Source organism: Mauremys reevesii, linkage group 16 (genome assembly GCF_016161935.1).
Source record: "Mauremys reevesii isolate NIE-2019 linkage group 16, ASM1616193v1, whole genome shotgun sequence".
NCBI lineage: Eukaryota > Metazoa > Chordata > Testudines > Geoemydidae > Mauremys > Mauremys reevesii.
Genome location: NC_052638.1, coordinates 32,240,057 through 32,263,069, shown reverse-complemented (window position 1 = coordinate 32,263,069; position 23,013 = coordinate 32,240,057). Strand labels below are relative to the sequence as shown.

Here is a 23,013-nt window from a genome sequence, read left to right as displayed (position 1 = left end):
AATCCATCATTGAAGCCATCAGCAAAATCCTGGCCCATGGAACTTAATAGCAAAAATCCCATTTACCTTCAATGGGGTCAGGACTTACATCATGCCTTAGCCTGCATATTCTCCATACAAAAGTTCAGTCCTTCTTTAGTATCACCCAATGTCACTCAGAGAATGCTCAGAAGTTTAACATATTTTGGCATAATTATAATGTTAACAATGTATTTTTTTCTTCTGGAACACCTTCTATACTAGCACTGCCTTCAGAGACAGTCCTATAAATCACAGTCCTATCAATCATCAGCATGAGTTCTAATGCTATAGTTATAACACTATGAAATATACACGTGTATAACCGGTATGGATTTTGACAAAATGAAAATACAAGCTGCTCTTCAATCCATTATAGCCCACAGATGCAGGACAAGACATTAAAAAGATATCTTTTGCCAACCATTTACCATAGATATTCCCTGTAATAAATATAAAGAAAACGGTAATTATCTGAGATATTAATCTGCTTTAACTGTCGACAAATGCTGTTTTATTAACGGCATCTACTTTATGCCTGAACAAAAGATAAAGACTGGGGAGAAAATAAGAGCAAAAAATGTAGCACAAACAAACAGAAAAAGTGTGCAGTTTTAAACCCAGATTATAAGAACTGCATGTGAACATTTGCACATCTAAACTGTATGCATAATACTGCTCTATTTGGTCATTCAACAACATTTAACTTGTCATTTGCTGGTATACTTCATTTGGTTGCATGTTCAGTCTCAGGAACTGAAGTAGTAAATTAGGGATGTGAATGCACAAGTTATGTGTGCAAATGCACATGCAATTCTGAAAATCTGAGATAGTTTAATTGTAGTCTCCTCTCACGAGGGCAAAGTACAAGACGTAGCAAAGAGGATGTCCCTTTAAAACACCTTCAACAACATTTTCAAAAATCCTTAAGGCCCAGATTTTTAAAGGTATTTAGGAGTTGCTGTGCTTAGAGGGGCTACACTTATCTGACTCAGAAAATCAGATAGGTGTTGGAATGCTGAATGCAGCAATAACCTTTAGAAATCTGGACCTAAGTGATTCAGGAAGCTCTGTCCCATTTTCAAAAGTGAGGTAGCCCAGATTTGTAAAGGCATTTAGGTATTACTCTTTTCAGCACTGCAATGTTTCACTGATTTAGGAGCCTAAATCTCATTTTCAAAAGTGACCTAAGTGACCTAGGCACACAGGAGCCTAAGTCACACTGAAATCAATGGCAGTTAGGCACATAATCTGCTTAGGTGTTTTTGAAAATCTCATCTACCTACATTTTTGGTGCCTACCTCTGAATGTCTGGCCTCAAGCCACTTAGGCACATTTGAAAATTTTGCTCCATGTATTCCTTGAAAGAACACTGCAAACAGTGCAAAAATAAGGGAAAGACTGTCAGACTGCTGTTTGATAATTAGGGTTTTGTAAGCACAATGTTGTGCACTGTTGTTCAAGAAACAAGTACATCACAGAAAACCACCGTAGCCTTACCTTTGTTGTCAAAGTGTTAGAGTTTTTGGTATAAATTACGGAAATGCTACCAAATTAATAGTGATTTTTATAAAACAGTACTGCCCTCAATGGTACACTTCAGAAGTAAGTTTCTAAATTTCACAACCTCAAAGACAGAGTTTTAAAAGGTTCTCTCAATGCATCTCAAATACATACCCAATGTCTGGCTAATTCTGTAATTTATTAAAAGACAGTGCATTTTTAATATAGCATAGTGAAATATGCAATGAGTTTTCTAATAAAACATTTGGCTCATATAGCAAAGCACAGCACAGCACAGCAATTTAAACAGAGCAATATACTTGAGAGCTGAGATCTGCATAGTCTTATATTCCCAGTAGTAATCTCACCTTTCCCAACTCTTCCACTGAGAAAATAACTTAAATAGACTGTTAACAAAACCATTACTGTCTACCTATTTCAGTCCTTTGTTCTTTCCAAAGAAAGAGCTGCTGCTGCTTATTATTATTCTTCCAATTTACAATTTATCAGGATTTTTTTACGTTATTCTTACTGCAGTATTAATGTGTCCCCATTCTTTTCATTAGAATTTATATTTATTACACACTTTTGGCTTATAAAGTCTTTGTACTGAAAAGAAGATTCCTATTTAAAACTTTGCCTTCACATGGAACCTCACCTGTTCTCTAGATGTGTGGACATCAAGGCTGGGGCCTGCTCTGTGACCTCCAGATTGGCTGATGTGAGAGTAGTGTTCAGGAGACTGATGGGTTTCCAAATCAGCTGAGGATCAGATTTGGTTCCTGAACTAGGTAGGGCATATATGCCAGTGGGGGTGCAATACCACTCATTCCAACAGCAGCAAGCTTCACCTACCAATGCCCTTCCTTGCAAATGAGTCAGTAGGGTAAATTTCACTTTGATTCTTGTGATGCTTGCTAGTGTGCAGTGATCACCACATGCAGGGGTCAGAAAGCTACTGCTCACTGTCTGTTGGTCTGCTGTTCACTGCTTGTTAGCTATTGTTCCTCATTGCTTGACCAAGAATGCTGTAGGACCTCTGGTGGGGTCCAGTATTTGGCAGCATTAACTTTCAGTCACAATTCTTCTACTTTCTTTGTGGTAACTTTAGCAGGAGACCCTAGTGGTAAGGTTGGGTTTTCTTAGCCTCTTCTTCCCCAAACCTGGGTATGGATATAGGAGCTGGCGTGGCTGAAGTACAGGAAAAAGAAAATGGACAAGGGGTTGAACATTAAAATTGGCTCAGATGCTAGTCACATGTCCCTACAGCTACAGGCATAACCACATAAAAAAAAGTTTCTGAGTTTCTGGAGTGGAAACTAGGGAAAAGGCTGCATGTAGGAGTTACGATAATAGTTTCTATTCCTATCTCTTGGCACATTTTATCTCATCCCTTAAAAGAAAAACAAAACACTCTTATTTCTTGTAACATTTTGTATATTTAAAAACTTCTGTGGAGTAATGAAACTAAAATTCACTGCAAGTTAACTTTGGTTCTCCTACTCTCATTCTTTTCACGTCCCTCATTTTATTTTTTCTTCCTTCTAATGCACACATTGTTCTTTTCCTGAGTGTTTTACAGGCTATTGCCCCTTCCATTTTTTTGCTACATTCTGTAGTGCCTGCTCCCTCTTTTTTCTCCCCTTCTCCTCCATTACCTGCCTCTTTCCTTCCTATGTTTTCTCCTTCCTTCTCCCCTATCTTCACACTCCCCCCTCATCCTCTATCACTCTATTTTTCTCTCACCTTCCCCTTTCCCACTCTCTCTGTACTCATCTCATCTTCATCTCACGCATTCTCCTGCCTTCCCCGACATCTCTCACACCATGTCTCCTGTACCTACCACCCAAATGTCAGACACACACACACAAAATCTACAGCTACCTCCATCCCAAAACTTTCTCACTCACTGTCTCCTCCCCACAAAAATTCACACACGCTATCCTAACTCTACCTCTAACTTCTCTTGCTGCGTCCTCTATCTCTGTCCATCCCATCCAAAGTTCAGTCTGTCTCTCTGCCTTTATCTCTTTGTGCTTCCCGCCTCCCTGTGGTTCCTAAACATGGGAAAGGAGCAGCTCTACTCTGTCTCCTCCAGATAGAGGCCACTTGAGGGGGACTTTGTGCCTATGTCCCAGGTAAGCCAAATTTTCATGACAGGAGGTTTGTCTGAAGGGGTTTGAGGCAAGGCAAGGGGGGGGGGGAAGAAGGGTCACCCTCTTATGGATTGCATCATGATATGTACATGTTTGTGCTGAGCTGGGTGTTACTTTAAGTCTGGGTTCAAGAATTAATGGAATTGTAGCCAGCTACCTATAGATCCCAAGCACACATCTGTGTGTTTCCTGGGATCATCCAAAGTGGCAAAGGAAATGTATTGTTAAGCATGGCTTTAAACTTAACTTATTGGAAACACATTTAAAATGTCAATAGATGAGCTGGTTCAAAGACCTGGGTCGCCAGACCTTATGCTTTTCATAGCCATTTGCCCAATGAAGGCATAACATTGATACTAGAATGTGAAGAGATGGCAAAGACCATCATTACACTTCCCCCAGGTTAGCACCAGATCCCATCCTCCTAGAGCAGACATACTCTATTCTGATTATTAAACTGATATTACATGTTGTGTGAAATCCCAGCCCCACTTAAATCAATGGTAAAACTCCCATTGACTTTGATGGTGCCCGGATTCCATGTTTGATCTTTAGCAAACAGCTGAGAATAAATGTTCCTGCTTTTAGTAAAATATCTGAATATCGGGTGGTATCAGGAAGAAATGCAGGCAAATACACACAAAAATAATTGCCCTCCAAAAGAGTATTTATTATTTCAATTATCATTCTATGAATTATGCAATACTCTCTTTTTTTTTTAAAACAAAGGTGTTCTCATCCACATTCAGACAGGCAATAACTTTCCTCCTATGCCCTGATGTGTCAATATCATTGTTCATTATTCTTCCAGTAGTGCCCAGTACATGCAAGACACTATCAATACACATAGGAAGACTATAGACTGATGTCAAAATGCTTAGAAGACACTCTGTACATCATATACCATAACTGTTTTCCAAAAATGCTTCTCAATAAAAGGGACAATGTAACGCTACCGTAATTTCACATGACTGGTATCAGTGCTGTAAACACACTGATTTATCTAGCTTTGACCCTTCTAAGCAAAAATACACCAATCTTATGGGCCTTGGAGCAGGACTACATTACATATAATCTGTGTTTTCAGAAAGTATCATGGCTGAAGCAAAAGATGAGTGGGATACCAACAGGTGACTTTTTCAGTGAGTAGGAAATTGTTTATAGTTCCATGAAGCCTGACTGATGGCTTCAGATCTTTCTGAAGATGATTAGCTCATGAATCATCTTTGAGCCTATGTTTCACAGAAGTCAAGATGATGTGTCTAGCTGCAGAAACAAGAGATAATTAAGGTCATCAACTGGTACTTGGAGGTCACACTGCATGGCACTTTGCATGCTTGCTTAGTTTTGTGTATTTTTTTATTATTATTTTATGTTGCATTTAGCCTTCTGAGAAAGCTAACTGGGGAATCAACCTCTCTCACCCAGATCTATTCATGTATCGGTGTTCCAATACGCAACAATTAGTAAAAATGTAAATTGGTTAAAAAAACAAACATGGTAGCATTGCTGTGATAGACCTCACAAATGTAGAAACTATCAGCTGTGTGAACTGTGCAGAGGTAAAGCGCACAAATGCCCACTAGCGAGTACGTTAATATTGCTAAACTGATTCAACTTGTTCCAGTTTTTAACCCACCCTAGGACTGGACGACAGGCAATAGATCACTCGCTAAATTGCCCTGCTCTGTTCATTCCCTCTTAAGCATCTGGCACTAGCCACTGTCCGAAGACAGAATACTGTCTAGATGGACCATTGATCTGACCCAGTCTAGCCATTCTTATGTTGTTACCCTTCAGGAGGTCTATACAAAGTACCTAATATATGAATAAGACACTATATACTATGCTGAATTTACATTTTTTTTTAAAAACTAGTGCTTTTAAAAGAAATACAGCATTTTAAATCCGTTCTTGAGCATTCTAATAAGGAAATGTTTTCTGTTTCCAAGCCAGAACTGGTCATTTCTTCCAGAGAATATGATGTTTGAAAATCAGTTCCTCCTATTATAGATTTCTCCCTCAGCTTGTAGAAAATCCATGATTCCCTAAACATTGGTCTTTGAAAGCACATTGACTAAAATCTTCATGCCTAATTCATGAAGTGTAGTCTGGAGATTAGTGGAGCTGGACATAGACCAGGAATACTTTATCATATTCTAATAAGCAGAGGCTGAAAATTGCATTTCTAAAGCTACAGTATTAAAGGGCACGCTGCAAAACATGACCCAAACATAACTCAGTAGTTCTACACTGTCTGTAAAGGCTTTGATATGATAAAGTATGCTGACGAGTGGAATAAACACAACTAGAAATTTCTGTATTTAAAAGAGAAAAAAACCCAGCAAATGCTCTGTGTATTCATCAAAGAACATACTGTATATTATAAACTCATATAACGTGATCCCTATGGAACAGCCCTTGTACTAGTATCGATTATTTGAACACAACATGCAACATCATTGCAACAACAGAAAATTAGACATGTAAGCAAATGTAACAGTAAAAAATGCTAGTAAAAATAGTCTACAAGGCTAACGTAACCATTGCCATAAAATTCTAAATGACATCATGCCATATACTACACCAGGAAAATGTGCAGAAGGGACATGAATATTTCTGGCTGCTATGTTTGTTTGTTTTATTTTAACAGGAATTTGTTCATTGCACATTTCCCCATAAGCATATGTTATACAGTTGCTCTGTAGTAACAAGGACTTTTCTTTTTTTTTAAACACCCTGGGGCTTTAGTCTCCCCACTGCAGGATTTGTGGGTTGGGGTGGGAATCATCATCTTTCACACACAGATCTCCCCTCTCACACAGAAGGTGGGCAGTGTCCGTCTCCTCCGTGGCAAGATCTCTCCACTTCCCACAGGAGCATTTTATAGGGTCAGAATCTGTGCAGGGGAAGGAGGCAAAGACGGAATGACCCTGCACTGTGTGGGGGAGGTGCCACATTGTCCTCCTCTATGTCCACCTTCCACTCTGTCACACCTGTGTGGTGGGGATCCCCATGACGGCTGCAACAGGAGAAGTTCTGGAAGCACAGCTCCAGTAGAAGTGCACAGAGCTCCCACCAATCCCCTACGATGTGAACAGCTGGTTCAATGGCCTACTCTGTGCAAACAGGCTCTGTCTCAATGGTGAGATATGGGGCAATCTCTGCAAGGGTTTTTACCGTAGGAGGGGGTGATCCAAACCCACTCAAGTAACTTCCACTGAAGCAAATGGGAGTTACTTATATCCTGTTGGTAGAAGAATGATGCCTCTGAGTTTTGTTTTAACTAAGAATCTAGCACTTGCCAACAGATATTATTACACATTCACCAGCATTATCTTCAATTATAAGTAAAAGAGGAGCACAAAACCGCTTGGTCCTCAGTTGGTGCAAATTAATTCATCATTGATGTCAATGGAGATACACCAATTTGCACTAGCTGAGAGTTTGTACACAGAATTAAAAACCCACTATGTTGTAACTATTTTTACTGGTGACTACCACAGCAAAACAGTGACAACTAAATATCACATATGGGGGTGGAGGGGAGAAGGGGAAGGAGAAAGAAGAGGTTTAATAGTTCATTGTTCCACTAAAATTACATCAGTAATACAATGATGCTGACCATAATCATCATGGATTCAGCATCGATTCAGTTCTCATTTAATGTTTCCTTTGCTCACTGTTACAGCTTATTTTTTATATCTACGTTTATCCGATCAGGAGAATTCAAAAATACTATCCTCTATTAATTTTTATCAAGCCTTTTGTAAGCATCAAGGCGGTATACAGAATTGCAAAATCCCTCTATATAGGGATCTCTGAGTTCACTACTGCAATGCAGACACGTATGGAGGTGGACGTAGCAATCAGTCTAACTGCCACCAGTGCTATACTACAGTGTTCAGGTCAGGAAGTTAAGACTGTGTATTATGAGGTAACAATGACATATGGTTGGGTTATCCTGACTCGGGATCATTGGAGCTGGACCTTTAGATAAAATAATTAAAGAATTTTAATTACATGCTTTATTGGGTAACTATGCAAACTTACTCTGATAGCCTTTGTCCTTCTGTTCTCCTTCCCTCATTTTGTATGTGCCAGGTCTGAATTTAGATTGAAGATTTCTCTTTATTTGTGCAGCGGAAGCACCTAGCAAACTGCTGGTCACTCAGACAGAGTATACAGTCTCTATGTCTGTTCAATCCATGGACTCTCTGAAAAGTATCAATCATTGCTAACCTGGTGGTGATTTTTGTGACATATCCACCGAGTCCACTAACAAATGGATTGAGACTAATCTAACTTTACATGCAGGAGGGAACTGAACAACCATCAGACTGTAATGACATTTTGTCAATAGTAACCAAGGCAAGATATGAAACCGTGTCCCATAATAAAGATAAAAGGATGCATATCCCATAACGAATATCCAAGTTGCATGAAGCTGGCCATTGCTACATCCCATAAGTACTCCTAATCATTTGATATTGTTAACCTTAACTGGTAGATGTATGTGCCTCTCAATACATCCACATAGTTTGTAGCAGAGAAAGAGGCTGTACAACAGCTGATGGTGGTGGAGGAGATATTAATGGAATGTGAAGAATCTTCTTGTTTGTAAATTAGAAGCACTAGCTGCTGTTTCTGTTTAGCCCTGTTTTATTGAAGAAAAGAAAACAGCCTTGATTTACAGCTGCCGTTGCACTTGCTGCTATAGGCCTTTCCTCTACTGCTCCTTCTTCTGCCACAATTGCAAGGTCTGTTTCCAAATCTATTTTTGCTGCTGTTGGCATTGCAGCATCTGAACGTGAATCTATAGCGGCTGCCATGATGGCTGCATATCACCATGCAACTATTTATGCTGCTTCTGCCAACATAGTTGAAAGTGCACCTGAATTTATTACTGATACTGTTTCTGATACCTTGCTGAAATCTTTGGAAAACTTTCCAATTTATAAACTGTGCTGTTGGCGTATCACAGATTCCTTTTCTCTTGGTTGTCATTACTTGGTCACTGGAATTAAACAAAGAACTTAATTCCCTAAGAGTTCATCTGTACTTCTTGCAGATACCACACTTGAAATCATAGCAATCCTTTCTCTATGATATTACAACGAGTTGCTCTGGAAATAAAGAACAAGGCGAGAGAAAAAACAGAAAATATATATGCTGTATAAGCAGAAATGTTTCCTATTATTTCTTTCTCCCCAAACTTTTCCATCTGAGACTTTTCTGCTATCTCTGTTCCAGCTGTCAACTGAACTAATTTGGAAAAGAAGAAGTAACAAATGCTAGGCTTGTTTATATATGACTGAGTGCTGCATGGAGATGAAGAGGAAACAAAACTGATTTCACCATCCCATTCATTAGCCTTGTCACAAAAGACTTCAACAGAACAAGCCAAACTGACTTCAACATCCCAACCAAATTTCATTTAAACAAGGTTCACAACCAACCTTTATATACGTGCACATGCTGAGTTTTCCCAGACAAGAGGTGCGTGTGAACATTCTGTGGCAATTGCATTGGTGCCCATGGTCTGAACCTCTGCAGTGGGCCCAGTGCCAGGTGTCTCTTCCCTGACTCTGCATAGCTCACTTGACAGGATTCCCAGCCCTAGTGTTTTGTGTGGCTCATAAGCAGCTTAGAAGCTAAGCAGGACCTCTTGCCCTGGCAATTCACTCTGCTCCTCTGAAGCTTATAAAGTAAGGAGAATCATTACACTGATGACTCTCTCCGCCCCTGCAGAACAGATACTCCAGTTCCATAATCACATTTTTTTATTACCGTTTAATATAAAGGAAACCTGCTTGGCCCAGGCATGAAGAGTAACTTGTACAACATCTATCAATCAATGGCTAAAATATTTAAATTAATGAAAGATAAAAAGATATGATTACCGCAATCAACACTTATTATCTAAAATTAGCTGGTATCTGATTAACTTTTGCCATTTGGCTGTGACTATCAACTGAGATTTCAGCAAGTGACTATCAGAAGATTTTCCGAGAAACCATGACCAAAGTTCATAATAAAAGGAGGTCCTCTCAGAGCCTAAGGCTTAGTTAAAGGGCTTTTATTTACCATTTTAACAGTAGGCACACAGGAAACTTGGCATTGACTGCTGTAGTAAGAAAGAGTGAATAGACTGAAAGGACCACATGGACAGGATTGCAAGACTTTGAACGAATGAAGCCCAACAATCGCAGGGACTGACAGCCTCTGGCAGAATAAACAAGGCAGAAATGATAGTCAGTAACATCAGAATTAGGTACCCTGAGTGTCAATGTTCCCATGTGCTCATAATCAAGAAAATCGATAATTCTCTGAGCATTTCTCCACTTCTTGCTTTTCTGTTTTTCCATTTTGCCCTCAACCCCAGTTGATTCCATTACTAGTATCTCTAATAAAAAGTGAGTTCCAATTACTGCCTGTGTCAAGCCGGAACCGAATGCTAAAGGCTTCCAAATTCCTGATGGTTAGTTTTCAAATCTATGTGGGAGGGATAAAAACAACAGGTGTCTGAATATGTTTAAAGGAGACCAGGCACCTTTCCTCATGTCTTGTCAATTTATGGCAAGGTTGTTGTATAACCTGGCAGCCTTTATTACACAAGAGCTGCCCCCCATGGAATAATTTGTGTCAGGGACCTGGAGAGTATGGCAAATCTATCTGCTAAAATGTTGGATTGTGACTGCTAAATGCCATTCCTTACAGCTCCTGATCTGTCACTCTGACAAAAACAGCTTAAATATACCATATGAAGAAATAATATCCCCACTTCATTTACAGAGTAATCTTCCCTTGCTTTGATTTACCTTCATGTGAAGATGATAAAGCACACCCAGGAACAGCATTCAAAGCATAACTCTCAGTTGTCCTCGTTTTTACTCCACATAATACATGGCTACCCTCTCCCTCCAGCTCACCCTCCTATCTTCCCTTTGCTACCCCCCCTTCTCTGCAGCTGTTCTTCGCTATGACTATTATGACTTTTCTCCTTGATTGCATTCCTTCTGCCCTAAGATTCCATAGTGTCTACAACAGATTGCTGTAGCTTTTGGACTTTATTATTAAAAAGTGTAAGTGAATCATGGACAGTGGAGAAAGACAAACGGAGGGGCAAAAATAAGAGGGCTCCCCTCTGTCACAGTTCAGGGGAAGTGTATTTGCCCCTTGTGTTCCAGCAAGGGCACCCACTCTAGGCTCTCAGCTCCTTAGCTATCACCTCTCTTGGGTGGAGACGTGTGACTCTCTCTCGCTCTCCTCTGATCAAGGTTTTTCCAGGCTGCACCTGACTACACCACTGAGAGTTCCCAAGCAAGTCACACTGTCTAAGCAGGCCTGCTTTGCTTTCTCTTCACAGGCTATCAACAGCATAAGGTACCGCACAGCTTTTCCTACAATACTACAGGAAATTGCCGTATCAGTCACACCCTCTCTGAGAATTGGATTGGACCAGAGTGTAAATGCAGTAAATCCATTGGCATCAACGTCAGACACCAGAATTCCCTAGCGTACGTACCAAAAGTTCACTAGGCCCTCACAATGATCATCATTCCTTATGTACAGCAACATTTATTATCATAGAAAATAGGCTATAACAAAGGTATTTCCTGGATGCTTCCCTGAGAAGAGATCAACAAAGTTCATTATAAAGACGATTAGTGATGCCTCTTCTAGGCAGCCATCCCTCAGCTGCTTGCTAACAGACACATTCTGAACTCTCTCACAACCAACCAAAAAAAATATAAATAGGGTCAGATGCTGTTGCATGGTTCTCTTCCCCACTGTGCAGCTTGGCATATGGGAATCACTTGATGGCACAAAGCTGAAGTAACCAACTCCAAGCCAACTGCTCTCCCTGCCCATCCCGTAGGCAAACAAGAGTATTTTTGAATAAGCTGGGGCAGTGGCCAAGTTTGATTCCTAAGGACTGCTCTCATTGATGATGGATTTGACACCCAGCTGGGCTGGAATGAAGGGAGAAGAAAGGTGGCATTAAGCTACGTTTTCCTCCATCATTCCAGGTTCTGTGAGAAATACACTTCAGCCAGATTCAGGGATCTGGCTCAGACTTCAAAATAACAGCTCCCTAAATAGCGCTTTTATGTTAATTTCTGTGGATTTTCACATATTTCCACACATGGATCATAGACATGGTTTGCTGAGAGAGCGAGAATATGTAACAATTTCCCAAGTAATCCAAACTTACTTCTACCTCTAAGATGTACAGTTAGTATATCACCTATGGCCATCATCAACATTATAAACATTTTAGGGGCTCCTAGTTCTGAATTCCCTGCATTCAGAGAGAAACTAAAAAACACTTTTCACAGCAAAAGAGGGCTTAATTGTTGAAAAGTGAAGAATGTAGCAATTGCATAATTATTAAATAGGAAATAACAACAACAATTTTAATACTTATTTATTGAACTCTATTTTTATTAACATTGTATCTACATTAACTAACCTAGACTAGACTATTTGCTGGAAAATACTTTTTCAGAACCACCACTATTGTTTTTCTAAGGAGAAATTGTACTTGATTTAGACTACATGCAAGCAAACGTACAAAAATGGCTATAACTTAATAAATGTAATGGCTCCTGACAGCAATGAATTTGCTGTTCATTAGGATACTTTGCATTTTTACTAGCAAAAGGCTGCAGCACAAGTTTTGTAACACAATTCAATACTTAGGAGAGCATCACATTTTGCATGAAGATAAAATCGTCCATCTCAAACTACATTAAGACAAGATATTATCCATGATAAATGCCCTTCTGCATGTGCGCCATTTTCCTCTGACTACTTTACATAGATAATAGTTTACAAATTATACAATATATGAAAAGGGGGGAAATAGTATTTTATCTGATCAGCATCTCCGTTTACAGTAATCAGAGAGAGAGAGAGAGAATGAATGAATCTTGTAATGTTATTTTACAGCTTGCTTCCGGTATAATCAATAAGACACTTATTTTGAAAGATTCATGTACATTTAGAATCAATTATGAATGGAAAAGATAATGAAAAAGGGTGTATGTTAGTGGGTGAAGATTTGTTTGTATGAGAATTATGCTTTTTCCATCTTACTAGATTTTTCCAAATGATGAAACACAATCAAACTATGTAGTAAATATTTTTGTTCATCCAGTTAAACCAATCATGGTACTGAAGTCTGAACATTTTTTACTCCTAACGCTCCTGGATCATGTTCTCTGAGAGTATAGATTTGAAGGATATTGTAATTTTTAAGTTATCCTGTTTGTTATACTACTTTTAGTTGGAGGTCCTCTGGCCAGAGATTTGGTTTTGCTTGTTTTACACTACCAAACATGACATTATTTCAGTATTTATTACACACACATGAAATAGGCTCTGGAAGATAAACATCAAGCAAACATAATAATTAAAATTCAATAAATAACTAAGTCTTCATTTTAACAAACTAGTTGGACAGTCCTGTTTTTGCAGTCAGATCCCATTTCCTTTAAAATGAAATGAAGAAAAATACATACAATTAAGGACAGAGAAAAATAAAATCAAGCAATAGCAAAATACCGCTTCTTTCTTCGATCCTCACAGTTTAATTTATGGAAAGCAATAGGCAATCCACACAATCATACTAATCAGTCCTAGGCCCGGGCTTTACTCCCCCAAGTCTGGGCAACATTTGGCTATATAGCTCACATTTTCCTTTAGTCCCAAGGGAATCAGATCACACAATTTCTTTGACCCTATTCTGGACTATTTTCATAGAATCATACAAATGTAGTGCTGAAAGGGACCTCAAGAGGTCATCTAGTTCACATTCACTCTCTCTCTCTCACACACACATACACAGACGCACGCACACATGCAGGATTAGGCATACCTTTCACCCACTTTGGACAATTTAAGATGCAAGTCCATGGTACAACACTATTGTGGGAGTCTTCTTCCTTCAGTCTCCAGTGTTCTCATGATATTGGAAGGTTAGATCTCTCAGAAAGAACATCAATATTCTTGAGATAAGGTGCGTGAGGTAATATCTTTTATTGGACCAACCTCACGCAACTTGTCTCCCTAATATTGTCGGACGAACATGGCTACAACAACAGTGCATATTGTTAACACTTGCAGCTATCAGGCAGATTTTCAGAAAATGACCTCTTTTGGTGACTCTTACTCTGCCCATAAATCAGTAGCTTATCTATTTTAAGTAATCTAAATTTTGCCCACAATTATTTGCACTTGCAAAATTGGAGGCTCATTTGAGACCAGACTGAAAAGCTGTCCCTCTAAGACTATCTGATCTTTTTTACTAAGGGAGTCACCTCTTTTAGGTTTTGCTAAGGATTTTATACATGGCATCTGGAGTTCATATACCTACAATAAACAATGACAAGAGTTCACAGTGATCATGTTTTAAGGCACAAATTAATCACCAGTTGAGTTCAGAAAGCAACTCACCTAACTAAGGTGGATCCAAAGACATAGTAATGCACAACTAAAGGTATATGATGGAGACTTTTCACCTTCCCTTTAAATACACATCACGAAGATAGGATGCCGATTTAGATGATCCATGGCTTCATACTAGATCGGAACCTCAACCATACCTGTGTAAAACCAGACTAACTCCACTAAGGCCATGGTGTTTCACTGGATTACATCGGTGTAAATGAGATTAGAATCTGGTCCAATGTATCTATTTAGGGGATGAATAAAAACTAACCTACAACTTCTAATCATGTAAGTCTCCAAAAAAACAAAAAACAAAACAAAGAAACACTGCAAAAGCAGGTAATTAAGGAACATACACTGTGTGGTTAGTAAAATTAAAGAATGGCTCAACAGCTCCCAAAATAAGGTATATGTACTTCCACCCTAAGGACTTCAATTGACTAAGGAAAACAATTATGGTTAAAGGATCAAATAATCATTCTGTCACCTACCAATATTACCAACCCCAAGCATTCAAAAATTGTAAGTCAGATCCTAAAACCATCATACAATTTGCTTAAAACCATTACATTTTATATTTAATATATTTTGTATCCCTTTTATTTGACTTTTGCTTTTGAGTCTTTCAGGTTCATTTTTTAAGCTTTTCTCCACAACCAAGAGGACTAGAAACTTCATTTTTTTTTAAATGCAAGCTGAGATTCCCGCACAATAATATGACTACTGGAACTGGCGCTTAATAAAAACACCCAAAATCATGAGACTAACAATATAATTACAGGCTGGCAACACTGCAGAAGGAATATCTGAACACTGATTATAGTAATCTGAAAGCATTATTCACATTAAGACTCCACAATTCCTTGCAACATCAGCAATTGTCTCAGAAATGAACTCTGTGGCATCTTAGTATCTCAGTACATCCCGTAAGGGCATATATAAGTGCATTCAAATTAGGGTGACTAGAGAGCAAATGTGAAAAATCGGGACAGGAGGTTGGGGTAATAGGAGCTTATATAAGAAAAAGACCTAAAAATCGGGACTGTCCCTATAAAATCAGGACAGCTGGTCACCTTAGTCTGAATTGAGATATTTCTGTTCCTAACCATTAGGATTTCTCCAATAATACAAACATTCATGCAATTTTTTTCTCTCCTGATTCCCTTTTATACTACTTCTGTCAATTCCTTGTTGTTTTTAATTTAGCTGCTCTGGCATTAACTCTTAAAACACTAGGAGGACCATAAGCTCTTATATCATGGGGTAATGTGAATAATACAGAGTTCATCCTATATTGTACAGATGTATTCCCAGCAGCATTTCCATTAGGGACTATCTGGGATCTAAAAGGACCTTCCACAATGTCAAAAAAACACTTCTGTGGAGAAGACACCCTAAACCTCTCTGTTTGGTGATGAGATACTAAACCAGCTTTACTTCTGATAAGATGCTTCACGTGAGGTATTCAATTACATCTATAACAGGCACTGCAGAAAGAATATTTAAAGTCTGCTTTGTCCTTGACTCTTGATTCTGCATGTCAAAAGCACTTAACTCCAAACCCTTTGGATTACCAATACTGCATTAAATTCATTGACTTCTGTACCAGATTATCCAGTACCAGATGTACTGACATCACACATGGAGATATTGATGCTGTTTTAATTCTGTCACAGAACCAGAAGAGGCTTTATAAATTCTGATGTCTTTCTTTTCGTGAAGAGGATAAGTAGGACCCTCCTACCCAACAGCCTTCACCCCCCAAATAAATGTTTTTATGTGACCCCCAAAAAATTACTGTGAAAATTAAAAAAAAAATGATTGAGAATTTCTGGTTTATGAAACCACAGGGCTGTCCACACTAATCTACAGCTCCCCTTGGTGGGTCACATGCTGAACTACATTTGAGTGGTGGTAAGAAATTAATTTCAATAGCTGGTAAAGTAATTTACACAAGTAGGCTTCTGCAAAGTTTAAACACTCAGTATAGTGGTCCCCTTGAAGCCAATGGCACTATATTCACTTGGACAGTGAATTTATCAATGTATGATGGCTTTAAAACCACAATTCAATTTGGTGTTTAAAATGAGACAAACTCAGACAGAAACAAAACCTGATTTCTCTCCCTCTTATCTTCTACAGGGTCCTTTGATCATCAAGGGCAATCCTCAGTTTTCTACCTTACTCCTCTGATTCTCAAAGCCCTGCAGTGTGAAGACCATCCTTGAGAGTGTGGATTACCCTGAAGTCTGTTATTACCTTTCCTCAGGCAGAAGGATCATTGATGACATTTTGCCATTTTTCCAACAGGTCAGCCTTCTTTGTTTCAATATTATTGAGGAGTCTCAATCACGTTAACTTCTTTATACTGGAGAATGTTTAAAATAATCAGAGTAAAATCTACACTGGCTATTCAAACAAGCCCATGTATATACAATAAAGAATTCTATTTCTTAACATTTCTTTGTAACTTTCATAAGTAATGGGGCTACACCCTAAATTATGCTCCTACCCCAACCAACTGAACTTTAAACCAACAGCCTCTCCCATGGGAGTACACCTCAGAATTGAGAACTGCATCTTGCCATCACCTTGGTAGTCCTGAATGATATTTTGATCAAATTCCATCAGTGCCACCCTCTTTTTCTTGATGATCTTTCTGAATGGCATGCAGTATTATCAGATCATTCAGAAAGACTTCTAGGTCTCTCTCCTGATGAGTATTAGAGAAGTAGCTGTGATAATCTGGATCTGTAAAAAGTGACAAAAAGAGTCCTGTGGCACCTTATAGACTAACAGATGTATTGGAGCATAAGCTTCCATGCGTGAATACCCACTTCGTCAGAGGCATGGGGGTATTCACCCACGAAAGCTTAGTTCCGATACATCTGTTAGCCTATAAGGTACCACAGGACTCTTTGTTGCTTTCTCCTGATGAGGCCATTCACAGTAACATTCTTCACCCTGGTACAGCGATGCATCTAAAATGAGTATTGCTGGAGTGTAAAGCCTATCACAGCAGTTTAGCATTTGTTCCTCTCCTGTGATATTGCTATAAAAGAGGGCTTATGATCAGTGATCATCTCAAGTTATGCCAGGCCTGTACAGGGAGGAGCTTGCATCTTATATATACCCCCAGAGTGTCCTTCCCACTTGAGCTGGGTACAATCTCTAGGCCATAGTTTTACACATGTGTACACTATATGTTGCAATAGCATTTTAAAAAGAAAAATATTAAATCGAAGATCTTAAAGAGGGAAAATAAAAAATATAGCTAATAATATCTTCCAGTGAGTATTTCCCCCAGAAACCTAGTAAAACCTGAAATATGACAATCCTTTCTGGATAAAAACAATGCATGCAAATTAAGCCTAACTGTGACTTGTTGCTTGTCAGAAATTGCATTTCCATATTACTTTCTTCCTCAATCATTTTACATTCCTGTCATTAACTAACTCTTTCAACTGACTTCAAGAGAAACAGAAAGGCAAAAAGGATGCTAAGCATAAAATAAATCAAAGAATATCCATACATAAAAAAATTGATCTTGTTTTTTGCATGTCTGACACTCTTTGACCACGTATTGACCATTTGTGACCATTTTGCACAGACAAAACCAATCAATAACTCACTCACCCAGAATATTTTCTACTCTTATAAAGCAAATTATGCAGAGTGAAACAGTACAAAGATTGTATGACAGTAAACACACAGCATTGCTACCAACAAAGCAGTCTAGCCTTAGAAACATCAGAACCAACCCGAGAGTTATTCTTGCACTGCCTGGAAATGAAATATTTAAAACAATGTTTTGATACTCAAAGGTAAACCTGACATATTTGTCAGTTTTCCTGGGAGCCTGGAGTGATTAGATTTGGGGGTCAGTTACTTTAAGGTCATCTTGAGACCACAAATTTAAATTTCAAATTGAGTACAAACATGATAAGCAAAACTTTTATTTTATAAAGGACATAAAATCAACTTATACTACTAGTTGGTATGGGCAAAATCTTTCCATTAAATTCTCTCATCCCCAGATATAGACCTACAGTTACAAGAGATAATTTTGCTGACAAATAACCTTGATAAGTAAAGGTAAGGCACATAGACAATTTACTGATATTACAAACTTCTTCAAACTGCATGCCAACACTCATCCTCTTCAAATTAAACAAGAAAGCACTAGGTTTCATGTTACAAAGCATCTACACTTACAGAACACTTTCCAAAATGCTAACAATAAATCTAAAAAAAATCAATACTATTAATTTGAGAGATGGATGCTAGAAAAGCAAAGCTGGCATCAGTGCAAAGGGTTAAACTATAAATATAGTAGAATAGTGTAAAGGTGTTTAATACTCAGAATAATATTGGTTACAGGTTTTTCTAATCCAGATTTAAGACCCATTCTACGTACCTTTTCATGTGAAAAAGGGTAGAGCAATTGAATTTTGAATGTTAACACACATTTTCCCAGCTATAGAAGGTGTTGGCTTAAAGCCCAATGAATACAATAGCCACATGTTCACAGTCCTTAATTGTCTAATTAATGTAGTGTCATTTTAGCAATTAACTCAGATGACCATATGTAACTTTTTTACAAATAGCTTTTGCTTACTATGGCCAGAATACTAAATATCACAAAATATTTTATTACGACAGTAAAAACTGAACATTTTTAAAAAGCCAATTATAATTACGTAAGTCTACCATACTATGGATCTCACTATCACATTTATTCCCCCTAAACTGGTTTATGTTTCTTGTGCAAGGCTAATTTTCGTGGACCCAATTTTAAAACATGGGTTCCAAAATCCACATTTTGGTATCCCTAACTCATTTCAGGAAATGAAGTCCCAATTCAGAGCATAGCATTGGGTTGTAAAAAACAGGTGTTTATTCAGTTGTGGGTTTGGGCACTCAAATTTGAAACCTGGGCCCACTGTGACTTACATGCAGATATAAAACCTGAGTGCCCCACGTGCCCTACAAAACATTGCAGATCATCGTCAACTAGCCACTGTATTACAAGCCAGTTGCTGAAAATCATGTCTCATCCTTATGGGGGTGGACCATAGAGGGTGGAGGTGAGGTGCAACACCCAGATAAGGACCAAATAACGACCAGATAGAACTGTACTCAAAGGGGCAATGGAATTCTTTGTTTCTGCTCCCACTGGAAGACACAGTGCCTCAAAGCAGTTGGGATGAAATGAGGACTCAGCCCTGCTCCCCCAGCATTGACCAAAGAGAGGGACTAGCAGCCTAGCAGACTGCAACCCACAAAGGGAGCTCCTGTAGGTGTGGGGGAACCTCAGCAGGCATTATATATCCCTCCAATGAAAGGCTGTACCTAGCAAACACAATGGAGTCTGAAGGACTGATTCTGACACCCTTACTTATATTGCATAGCACCTCACACTTCAGAGCTTAAGCCAACTGCTGTTCAGGAAGCAGGTGCTTGGGGCGGCCAAGGGAAAGGAGTGGCACATCCGGGTCTTCAGCGGTAATTCGGTGGCAGGTCCCTCAGTCCCTCTTGGAATTGCCGCTGAAGAATGAAGTGACATGGTAGAGCAGCCGTCGAAGTGCTGCCAATCGCGGCTTGATCTTTTTTTTTTCCCTTCGCTGCTTGGGGCGGCAAAAAAGCTGGAGCCGGCCCTGCTGCTGTTACAGATCAACATGAAACCTTATGTGGAGAAACAGATCATACCAGATCTGCTGCCACCTTCCTCTCTGAAGCGTCTGGTGCTGACCAGCGTCAGAGATAGGATATTGGATTGAATAGACCCCCATAGTGGGAATTCCTATGGTTTTTTACTCCATAAATAGCATCACTGATTCAGTGCCTAATACTGTGGGGTCCTAATCCATGACTAAGGCTCCTACATGCTAAATAAGAAGCAGATTCTACTCAATGTGAGTGAGGGCAGCATGAGTTGAATGATTCCTGAATGGGATAAAGGGAGAACACAGAAGGAAGGTATTCTCAGAGGTCCTGATCAGGATGTTAAACAAACACAGAGGTTTGCACTGAAAAGACTGACCCCTTAGGAAACTGCTCTCTTTTACCATATGGGTCTGCAGTAGGAAAATAACATATTTTCTCCTATGGATTCATACTGTGATCACTAATGCACAGATAAATTTTTCAGAGAACAAAAAGGAGATGGCAAATTGGTGAATATGGTGTCCAATATTTTTCTCTTTTATATACCTGTATTTAGTTGAAGGTATGTACACACACAAAGAGGCCCTTTAGTTCCTCCTATTTGGCTTCACACTTCTCAAAGGTCTTTCTCTACTACAGGTAAGTATCAAATGTTTTAATGTAAACTTTTTTATATCCCATGGACATGGGTTGGTGTCACACTGTTACTGTAATTTACTAACATCAGAACTACTAAATTATAAAACTAATGTTGTAGAGAAATGTACTTACACTAAAGAAATTACTTCTGCATCATTTGCTGTGTCCTTCATTTTGGCGATTTGCCCATTTTTTAAAAGGACAGTATCATACTTGGTCTTTGGTAACTTAATCAGAATGACTGGATCCTGAACTTTGACAACACTCATGGTTTACAGGGTGCCTTTCTGTTTCAAGTGGGACACTACTCTGCTCCACTTACTCAACATATTCTTTAACAGGACTTGATAATTAAGCGATGGGCTGAGACAGCTAGGTGAGCATAGGGGATCTATGGCTCTGGTGACGTATTTCTGCCAAACTTGCAACAATTGTAATTTTCACACAAATACCACTCCTGGATGCCGAGTGGAACGTGAAAACTCTCTCACACCATTTTCTCAGTTTTGCCATATGGGTAAAATACTTTCCATTCCCTAAAACTAGCCATCAGCAACTCCTCCCAGCATCATAAAAAAATCCAGCATATTAGCAGAAGGCTGAGGCTGAAATAGGGAGCTGTTGATGGCTACTCCACAGGGGGCGAAATCTTTAGTGCTCTCCCCTCTATGCTCATCAGATGGGAACCCATCATCAAGCTCCACCCCATCCCCTCCAACTAATGGCAGCAGCAGCGGGCGGGATGAATCCCAGAGCCTGGACCTGGAAGCAGCATATGACCTGTCCTCCTCCACATCAGGAGAAAGGTGGTATGGGAGAAGGAAGTGAATAGAGTGAAGTAATAGTCCCCATGCATCAGAGGTGAAGGGGACGGTGGAAAGAAGAGGGAAAGTGAACACTTCTTCTACTGTTCCCAAACAAGATTGGTCTCTCCCACTCTGAAGATGCTCCCAGCCCCATCCAAGGCTAGCAGTGGGTGAGTACTTCTGAGGTAAAGCAGCTTGCCCAACTTTACTAGTACAATATGGTCCCAAAACATTAGGGTGAAGAATTATTTTGCCCCCATGAAATGGACCAAGACATTTTGGACCAGACGCTGATCTCTGTCAGATTGCGTAAACCATGGAATAATTCCACTGTCTTCATCAGATTTGCACAGCTGAGATCAGAAACTGTCCCTCAGTACTGGGTGTGTTGGAGTGATGACCTCAGTAGAACAAAAGAGCATTAGAAATGGATGACTGGATATGTACTTTGGCTGCAGTAATGAACTACTGCACACAGATGGATATTGTGGGTGACTGCAAAATAACTGGACATTTATTCAGACGTTAAAAATCACTAAGGCAGCCTTTCCTGCAGAAGAGTTTGTTGGAAATGCAGATAGAAGGAAGTGCATTTATGAGGTTCTTCAAGATTACACTGATTACTTCCTTCCTTTCAAATGCAGTGTATATTGAAGCCTTTTTTAAAAATTCATACAGTAGAATCATTCTATGCAACTGTAAGAAGCAAACTGTCAGACAACATTCCCAATTCAATATTATATTGTGCTTCAAGAAAAGATTTCCATATATTCTAGATTAAAACAAAGTCTCATAAATAAATGATAATCCATTGCCTATCCTGAAAAGCAAAATATTATTATTAATAATAATAATAATAATAATTGTGTTTGCATATTATTTTGCAGAGTAAAATGTAATCTCTCTTTTAATACAGTCTGTTGTAAATAAAGAGAGGTAAAAAGATGTAACCTTACGAAAATTGATTTTTTGCACATTTAAAAATATTTCTATCTGTATTTAGGAATCATACTTTTATGAGTGCACCAAAGTATCACATATTGATAAACACATTGATTTCCCAAACAAATTCGGATAATCTGGTTTCTTCTTAAGAAAAGGGGAGAAAAAGTACATTTTTTAAATATTTATTAAGATAAAAGAGACAAAGTGGGTGATGTGATATCTTTTATTGGACCAACTTCGGTTGGTGGAAGAGACAAGCTTTTGAGCTGCACAGAGCTCTTCTTTGTGTCTAAAGTAATCAGTGTCACAGCTAAGTACAAGGTGGAACAGTCTGTTAAGCATAAGGGAGGAGCATATTGCAGGAGACCAGTGGAAATGAAGAGGGCAATTAACACCTCTGCAATCATAGGACAAAGGAGGACTAATAGTTACACATTGTTGTAATGAGTCACAAAAACAGTGTCTGTGGAATCCATGATTTTTATAGTCTAGTAGAGTTATGAATTTAAGTTTAAGTTGTCTTTTGAAGGTGTTGTGCAGGTTTCCTTGGAGGATGAGGACAGACATCCACAGTGAAGTGATCATTTTGTGAAAACTGTTCACTCGTGGGTGATAGGTGTTTTTACTTTTATCATGTTTCTGTGTGAGTTAATTCAAAAGCGTAGTGATTGTCTGATTCCACTCACAGTTGTTGGGGCAGTTGAAGCACTGGATGAGGTACACCACCTGTTGTGTAAGGGTACGTCTTCACTACCAACAGCACTTTAATGTGGCTGTGTAGTTGAGAGAGCTCTCCCAGCGCTGTAAAAAAACCCACCCCCATG

General features: G+C 39.0%; 1 protein-coding gene across 8 annotated transcripts in view; it reads right to left on the bottom strand.

Moving 5' to 3' along the window:
* The window catches only part of WWOX (WW domain containing oxidoreductase), a 635,942-nt gene that overhangs the window by 347,187 nt on the left and 265,742 nt on the right, over nucleotides 1–23,013 (bottom strand). Inside the window, exon 9 of one of the 8 annotated variants that reach the window (XM_039503877.1) lies at nucleotides 2,180–2,712. The exons of the other annotated variants lie outside the window; for them this stretch is intronic. Within the exon in view, the coding sequence (XP_039359811.1) occupies nucleotides 2,629–2,712 (84 nt within the window). The 3' untranslated portion in view covers nucleotides 2,180–2,628. Of the gene's footprint in view, nucleotides 1–2,179; nucleotides 2,713–23,013 lie in introns of those variants that run through there. 8 annotated transcript variants of the gene reach the window in all.